We start from the raw sequence: 9660 nt of genomic DNA on the forward strand, positions 1-9660 counted from the left end.
TTGTGAAATATTTATTTTTGGATAATTCCATTTTCCCAGGACTGAAAAATACTTAAACCTACTCTCCAGAAATTTGGTGGTTGCTTGCTTACTTACGACCTTGTTCGAAATTCGCAGTACCAGTATAAATCACTATTTAATAATCAGTATTCTGATGATCGAAGACTAAGGACCCATGAACATCTCACTCAGAGCTTGGTTCGGTAAACCAGGGAAATCCAATCCATAACATATAATGACTTATACAACTTAGTGAATGCTGAGTGGACGAAGTGCACATGACTTCGTTTAAAAACGAAGTAAACCTCCTCCGGCTCATAAATGTAGTAGTAGCCTGAAAATTCTTTGGTGCTACTTTGGTATGCGATCAAACGCATGGTAATCTTTTCTCAAGTTTATTAGATTCTATTGCGTTACGCAATGCGTCAATATTGGAGCGAATAATTACTATCTAAAATTTTCCGTTGTTCCTAAAAACTGAAAAGCCACGCATGCCAAAACCCCAATCAAGAAATATATTGCTATGTGACATAATATACAAATGTGTTATGTATTATTAATATGCAAAATTGAATCAAAGAGTAAAAGCACGGAGAATATATATACAAGCATTCAGCAATAGCAATATCACATAAGTATTATTAAATCAATGTAATTAGTTGTAAGTTTACGCCTGATAGGCCGTGATTGGTATTGCAATGTTTAAGAACTAGTTTTAATAAATTCGGACGTAACTTTGTTTACCAAGTTTGAGTCTCGTTTTACCTTTCTTTTATTAGATCGATTTGATTTGATATTTACTTGCATTTATTTTACAAATTATTTCAATCCCGGTCATTTCATTTTTTATTTCAACCCTATCAACCGAAAGAAATTTTATAGAAACTTGAAAACGAATATGCAAAACACTACGCGAATAAACCTAATTTAACACATGAAAAAAAAGCATATTTCTTTGTATATTTACCAATTGGCAGAGAGCAAAACAAATCTATGTTTTTGAAGATATCAAAAAGAAAGTGAATACACCGGAATTTACAAATCCAGTGGCTTCTTAGAAACAAGTGCCTGCTTGTTATCATTGTAAAGGCCGAAGATCTAAAACAACTCGGAAGCATTTTTATGAAAATATCAACTGTTGGGAGCTTCATGTTATATATAACATGCCATACATTTATGTCACATATACTTGTCACATTTGCCAATATTAGGTTTCTCACTATCACAGGAAACCTTTTTCAATACTCCGATTGTGTGAGAAGAAAGTAAAGAAGGATTTTCACAAATATACCAAGAATGATGAATTCGGTAAAAAAGGTTTATTCATCTGGCGGAGCAAGGATGTCTTCCGGTCATCAGTATAGATATGTTGTGGGAATAGTGAGCCAGCTTTCCACGCGATATAATCGGGAATGGCAACTTATCGTCAAAACTAAGTGAAACAGTGTTAAAATGTGTTTCACCAAATACAGAATTTGAAATATAATTCAAACATAAGGACATCTTGAATACATTGAATTCTATTTTTCACAAATGACGCCGTGAAATTTGCTTGTAGGTGGATCGTTTCCCATTCCTTGTCTGCTGGATGATGGGTCAGTTTGAACGTGGATATACAAACCTGATTCTCCTGCGTTCGGAAATCCACCAGTCCACCACTTGACATACGACGCCCTTGTTCCGTCTCGCATGAGTACTGCATTCGTCTGTTTAATACAGATTTTAAAGTATGACAAATGATTTAATTTAGAAATCCTATCCATAAGATGTAATTTAACATTAGAATCGTTCCAAATGCCAATAATAAAAAAAATTTAACATAAAATTTATTACATCGTGTTGCGGAAAATGTTCGTGGTAAGCTACTTACTGATATATCGACTTGCATGCCTGTCCAAATAAACGTATCTGCCGATATTTTTCTGCGAATATCAGCCATCAGGTCGTTCAGATGTTGCTCGTTATAAACATTTGCAGGAAGCCCATTGTTTACTCCACAAATTCTTTTCGCTTCATCCACATTGATATCCTTAGATGAATGCACTACTGACCAGAAGCAATGACCTAGATATTGTACGGGACAAAGTCCTGTAGAAAAACAATGCAAAATTTTCCGTTAAACTTTCCGTTTTTCTAGCATTGGAGACTTAAGAATAAATCAGGCAACGTCAACTACTAGAGTTTGGTCGCTTGAATGACATAACATGTGGATCCTAATACTGCTTTGGCCACTTATAATAACTCTACTAATTCTGTTCGTTTCACTTTTAGCTTAAGGTTTGTGATTTAGTTTTTAAATAAATTAAAAGTGTTAAACGTTTTCATACAGACAAATACAAATAAACACTAATATTATATTAAATCATTTATCTCTCTATAACGCAGAAACTTGTTTATTTATAAGATCGTTCAATCTGTTAATGATAGTCTTTGTGCATATTTTATAATAAACGTTGATGATTGTCATTATAGGTTTATTTCTCTTGTGTTGATTACTGTTACGAAATAAATCCACAGATACTTCGTCAGAAATAACTTTTTTTGATAGTGTACCTTGTAACTTCAGCTGCCTGTGAGGATCGGAAACAGTTCTATTCATTTTTCGAATCATTTCTTCCATTTTATTTATTCTTCCAACCAATCCCGTGTTCACTTTATTGCATTCTGTAAAGTAAGATGAAATCTTTTACACGACCCAGCCTACTAACTAAACACATATTATATTGTAATTTAACCAGAAAACAAGTAGGCTACATGCGTATCAAAGAAATATAAAAGACATCGCTGGAGTGTGCATTCTAGTGGCAATAGAGCTGACATAATCTCAAGTTTAAGATACTGGTCACACCACATTCCAATAAAATGAGAGACATTTGTGCAAACTTTTGTTCAAAGAAAAGGCTCGAAAAACGTTTATCGGCACAAGCTGTATCATAGATTAACCGAAACTAGGCTTCGAACATTGGGACTTGTCGTATTATCCTAATTTCTATAGTGTATTGATTATTACTTGAAGACCTATAGATGCTTAATTCCCATTGTTACTTATCGATCTTAAGATCGGTAAGTATTTTGATGGGTATTATTACTTATCGATCTTAAGATCGGTAAGTATGTTGATAGGTATTTTTACTTATCGATCTTAAGATCGGTAAATATGTTGATAGGTATTTATCCGTCTGTATGTCTGTGTGTTAGATGCACGCGATATCTCACGAAAGCGAGGTTGAATCTGCTCCAAATTTTGCATGTGCATTCATCATAGCTCGGATCAGATGCCTATTGATTTTGGATGGATTATGTCTTATAATTAGCGAGGTATTAATTAATTATTTATGGGACACACGGTGTTACTATGGAATAAGACCACTGTTTTGGGAGATCCCCTAACCTTCGATTGATAAGTCTTCGGTTTCTAACCGATATTCTAGTTATTTTCTTAAGATGATAATTATGGCCTAATATAAGTAACTCACCGATCGTTTGTTGCATGAAGGATATGTTCTTCGCAACTTGTTCTCCGGAATTCTTAATCAAGCCGATCAAGTTTTTCTGACAATTTACTGTTATTGAAAACAAACGTTAAATGGTTAGTTTGTGAAATCTGACATAAGTAAAGTGTCTTATGCGGATTAAAGACGCCGGTAGTCGCTGAGACAGTGGCGTATCTAGGGTGTGGCAGCCATGGGCTCGGTTTGGATATGGGCGCAAAATGAACGAAAAGTTTTAATCGTATAAAAGTCAAATTTGAATTAAACAAAACTCGTATTTTCACTTAAATAATACCGTATAAATATCCCAATTAAACAACAGTCGTTAAAAATTGTCAGCCAACGATCAAGGCGGCGCCTTCGGCATTGGCATTGGCGCCACGTAGATACGCCACTGCGCTGAGGATAAGAATAGGCCATGTCTGCGAATGGGTGCAATTTATTTATTTGCATAGATATTTCGAAGCCATTTAGATGATTTTTTTCCTATTTATCAAATAAAACATACATATTACGTCATTTGCAATTCGAGCGCTTTTCTTATGTTTACTATAGATTCGATATGATTGTCTTACCTCGTTTATCATCTAAATCTGCTAAATTCTTTGCAATCGTTTCGTATCTTTGAGACAATCGTTGAATGTTATTCATGGCCTGACTTTGAATGCGATCGAGTAGTTGCTTTGAGGAATTCATTTCCTTCTTTTGTTCGCTGGTGATGTTTTGCAAGATCATGATTTCTAAACATTATAATATCGGAATTTTTTATGAATGGATAATCGCTTAACATAATATAGAATAAGATTTTTTTTTTGTGTGTACCCGACCAGGGTTAGGGCATAATTTTATTTCGATTTTCTTTATTTTAGGTGTATTACGAGTTTGAGGACTGTCTGTGTTAGTCAAGTGAATATGCCCCCTGCCCATAGGTTTCAGTCCCTTTACACAACTTGATGTAAAGTAGGTGAAAAAAATTAGTTACCTCTATATTGGTACACATACTACTGGAGCGCCGAATTTTATATTTAACCCGGACAGAGGAAAGGCGGTTCAATCATATAGATTTTTGTTTCAGTACTATTAAAGAGTACTTTAGCGGAAAAAATAAACTCCGCTGACTTTCGCAGAGGACAATAAACACCCAATATCTGTGATGCCAAATGTTCCAATATTGTAGAGTTGCACAATTGAATTTCGCTTAATTGTAATTAATTGAAATACACCTAAATTCCTAATAACGATTAGAATCCAAATTGAGATTATCAAAGAAATACAGTCCTTTTACAATTTCAATTTTGTTATGAAGTCGGTTCTCAATATATTTTAAAGCAGGTTTTTTGTTTTATAATCAGTAATTGTTTAAGCGAGGGTCAAAACAATATATGGTATCGATATATTCCCTTCGCACTTTTAAGAATTTTTCAAAGACTTCATGGACATCATAATATATACAATCATCAGAGAACGCAGGAACGCGTTTTGAAACTCTCCGGGGCAGGAATTTTAGACAAACAGTGGTAATCGAAGTAGGAATTCAAATGAGATTCTAAGCAATCACAATCAAAGGAGCTCGCACACGCTAAATGGTGGTTTAGTTTTAGTTTTCTTGGATTTAGAAGATCGAAGTTTTTAAAGGACTAAGATTTTGAAGTCAAGTGTGATTTTCCAGACCGTTTATCCGTGTTTTAAAATAAACGACTCTAGATCTTCGGGCGGGCTATATTTTTCACATTTTTCAGGGATTACTAAGAGCCATCTTTGTGGGATCATACTAACGCATATAGTGGAAATAGGCGCAATATAAGCTAACCTTCGTTTGAATCTTCAAGTTTAGTTGTCGCCTGTGCAAAAAAAAAATAAGATTCACTATGTTTTGTTTCGAGTCTTTGTTTATGAACTTGAGTAATTGGCTGTAAATTAAAGAAGGATTTGCTTATTGAAACAGCAAATTGAACTTTAGGCAAAATATTTTCAATTTCGTGAGGTCACACATCAATAGGAGTTACTACAGTCAGCAGCTTACTCCGAAAATAAGAACGTTAGAATGATTCTAAACGAAAAGCATTTTTATTCCATTTACATATTAATAAAAGTAAAATATACAAATTTTAAACAGGGAATATACAAGTATGGAAATTCTTTGTAGTTGGGAAGTTTCTATTATACGTATCTGCTGACTTACTTCAACGTATTACAAACTCTATATTGTGACGTCACCATGCGGATATCGCAAGATTTAGATTTCAATATCTATTTACAGCACGGTCTTCCCCATCGACATTGTTTTAGCTTTTATGCTAGCTTGACAAAAATAACTCAATTCTACCAAGTTGCAACAACGAAACAAGTTAAATATTATTAAAATAATAATAGTGATACCTGAACCAAGAAGATAGTGATGCATATAAGACAAACAAATAACAGCGACATAAGAATCAAGAATCCCACGGTTTTCCCAATATTCGATCTTTTTCCACTTGATTTAATTTCCTTACTCTCGGCAACGGCAACTGTACCTAAAAAGATTGGGGAAATTAACACTAGCAAATCAAAGTTTCGCAGCACCTGTGATTTTAAACACTGAATTTCCCATCTTGCCCTTTATATGAAGTGGAATCTAGAGTCTGTAAGTTTTATTTCCAATTTTTGATTGATATCTGGGTTATTTTAGATATGTTTTATTAGAGGCTTGTGTGAGATGTGTAGTGTGAAATCACAATTTTGATACAGGTAAACTTACACCAATTCCACACCCCACGGGTGTGCAACCTTTAATACAGCCGGGCCAGATACAAATGACTAGGTGGAAAGGCGGGTCGAACCTCTATTTGAGGTAAGATTTCTAGTAGTTGCAAGAACAAAATAACATTGTAATGTCATAGGCTTAGATATTAGAAAGACTTTGCAACGCAAAAAGATTGGAATTGCTCGCGGGCCGCAGACTATTCAAAATTGGCACTCAATATGCGGACCGGACATTTTTTTTTGGGGGCCGCATTTGGCCGCGGGTTGCAGGTTGCGCATCTCTCTAATAATAAACAAATGAGCAATGCTCATATGTACGGACACTAAGGTCGTGTTTCAGTAGGGGGAAAATTTTAAAGAAAGCATCGGACCATGGGACTCTGATGAGAAAATTAAAAAAAAAATAAGTAGCAGCTTTTTAGCGGCTCCTTCCATCTTTAAACACTAAAAATTTAAAATTAGACCATCATTAGCGACCCAAACAACCACAACAACAAGATTTAAAAAAAAAAACGATTCAAATGTACACGTGTCCAATAACGATTTTACCTGTTTCAATATTTCCTTCCATTTGTATAACACGAGGGAGGGAGTTTTCGTAAATAGGATCTTGGACTGGTTCGTCTTGTTGTTGAGACCCAATCGCCATATTTTCAATCCCAGCATTTGGATGAAATCTGACTATCGGACATTCGTAAGCCATAGCTATTATTTCCTATTTGTTGTCCTTCGCAAATAGAGGTATATGAAAGTTGAAAGTTAATTTTTTTTTTCTTATTATATATATATATCATAAGAACTTCGCAATGAATGCATTTCGTTCGGTGCAAGTATTTATCACACTTTAAATAGGTTAGCACATTTAGTATCCAGCATATCGCTCAAATATTGATTTCAAAATATTGAATTGATTTGTTCTGAAGAAGGGTTATTACTGGAGTGGCAGTCGTTTTTTTCGAACTCGTTGCAATCAAAATTTTGGGATTTGTTGAGTCGAATCTTCAGAATTTTGAGTGTGATAATTGAATCAAAATTCCCTACGGAGGCTCGAGAAAAAATTTAGTTTACTGAACGTTCTTCAGTCTATTATGGAAAGTCTGAATACGCCAAAGTTTTTGTCATCAAGATTTGATTTTATCGGTAGTTCGGAGCTGGAGTCACAATTACTATCAAATTCGAGTTCGGTTCAAATTTATTTCAACCCGGAGTCTATTGTCAATTTTAACCGTCTCCATATTCTGACTCCAAATCCCAAGCAATAGGGCAATATTCAGATAGATAGACACAAAGGCCAAAACGAATTAATACGGGTTTAAATTCTTTCACAGTATCGTGTACGGAATCGCGGTCTTCGCGACTTCAACTGACCACATCGCAATGAGCGCGAACGCGGAACCGCCACAAGTTGCGCAATTTTTAATATGATGACATCATCACATACAAACTAACAAATCCGAAGAGCTCACAGAAATTTTTAAAATAAATAAAAGTAATAGTCTTCTAGCGATAACAACAATCTTTCACCACTGAAAATTACAAAGCAATTGGTCCAGGAATTTGAGAAAGAGGCGATTTCCCCACAACAACAAGAAAACGAATATAATTAAACTGCAATAACGTAATACTAAAACGATCTATACTTTCATCTTGTGTCCAATAAACGATGAAACCTCCTCGAAGCAAACATTCACAAACTGATTCAACGTTTCATACTATTGTTGGACGAATTTGACATTTCCCTAACCTGACATTCCTGCTATCGGTCTATAGGGCGTATAGTTCACCATATTGTTGGGACGTCTTATTGTCTTTCTGCTCGTGATATTCATATACACCTCCTCTTTAACGTAAACTCAAACTCATTTTATATTTATTGAGAAACCGTTAAAAGTTACATGAAATTCAATATCGTTAACTCAATATAGTTTCTGAGATTTTTGTCAAATGCCTGATTAATTTTAAGTAAGAATTCACGCAAAGGGATTTTCAGCCAAATAATTTTGAGGCATACGACTCAGGCATATCTCAAGTCATCAGCGAGAACCTTGTCCATTCATTTTCAAAATTGCGCTTTTCTAAATAACTAATAGACCTAGATATTACATGTCGTGTAAGACTGACTTGAATCGTCTCAGTCACAAATGCACAATTGAATCGATGACAAAGTGAAAATCAAATTACGTCCATGTCACTGCGATCAGTTTTGGTCGATCAGCATAAATATAACGAACTAGATTCAATGAATAGCCTTTTCTTGAATGATGAATGATTCATATGTTCCAATATACAGGAAACTAAATTTTATAAACGACGATTTGCTTTACATATAACCTTACGTATCACCCGTCGCTTGAATATGGCGTGAAAGCAACACCAAAATGCCACATGCAAACCTAGTATATTTACAAAAATTTTATCACAAATGTCTAAATTAGCATTCATTTAATTTATAAATCATCTCTGCCTTATTATTTTTTGCGTGTGTTCCTTTTTTGCGACATTGGTTTGCGCAGTTGGAAGCCTGTCAGTTTAAACATTCCTGATCTCGGGCTTCGTCGTTTAAATCTGGTCATGCCTGTGAGACTCCGTTTCGCACTCGAATTGAAACTGCTTACCAATCAAAAGAATCGTCTCAACCGTAGCTAAGAATACGTTGTGATAGCAACACCAAAAGCTGATTTTAATAATTGCACAACTTTTCAAATGTTACCTGATTTTGAAACATGCGTCTCGCCTAAAATTTCTTGTCGCGCATTCACAGCGGGTTGGACCACCTCGATAGGGTTGGTAACGTGCCATACATATACTGCCAAGAATATGCATATAGCGCCAACTGAATATTCATATACCGTCAATGTTATATACATATACAGCCAATTAATATCCAAATACAGCCATTTTGGTGATTTACAATTACTGCCAAGTCATATGCATATATAGCCGAATCAATATATAAATAAAACAATCAAAATAAGATAGATTTACCTATTTATACCGGGAGAGAAGAAAGCCGAACCACGGCCGCTCGTCCGGTTACCATTTCATGTCGGGTATGGGATTAGCTAGGTATTTGTTTTCGGAAGCATGGACTTGATGGTGGAGGAAGCTGTAACCGTCAAGCGGTTACTTGAACCACCCTACGGCAGCAAGGAGACCAGAAATTTATTCGCACACAACCCTCCCCGCATGGGATTCAAAACTGCGAACCCACGCAGATTAATCAGATTTGCGGTGGCGAGCGTATTCCTAACGCTTAGTACGATGAGTCACACCGCGTAAACTGCCAGTGTTAATATCATAATATATACCCCACAACAGCTGGTCATTGATTACACAAGAAATGTGCTGGCTGAAAATCGCTCTTCAGTGAACTATTCTTTGGCTAATGACAATAAACTATTCACCAACTAATCGAATTAAAGCT

General features: G+C 35.3%; 1 protein-coding gene across 1 annotated transcript; it reads right to left on the reverse strand.

The window, feature by feature from the left end:
- Positions 1-534: 534 nt before the first annotated feature.
- LOC120346062 (uncharacterized) lies at positions 535-9298 on the reverse strand. Its single transcript, XM_078115671.1, has 9 exons — positions 9222-9298; positions 6786-6963; positions 5871-6007; positions 5302-5332; positions 4067-4231; positions 3477-3563; positions 2554-2664; positions 1871-2088; positions 535-1706 (listed from the first exon to the last, which is right to left on the reverse strand). The coding sequence occupies exons 2-9, from the start codon at positions 6937-6939 to the stop codon at positions 1521-1523; spliced, it is 1089 nt and encodes a 362-aa protein (XP_077971797.1). The 5' UTR covers positions 6940-6963; positions 9222-9298; the 3' UTR covers positions 535-1520.
- Positions 9299-9660: the final 362 nt, after the last annotated feature.

This window comes from Styela clava, chromosome 8 (genome assembly GCF_964204865.1).
Source record: "Styela clava chromosome 8, kaStyClav1.hap1.2, whole genome shotgun sequence".
Taxonomy (NCBI): Eukaryota; Metazoa; Chordata; class Ascidiacea; order Stolidobranchia; family Styelidae; genus Styela; species Styela clava.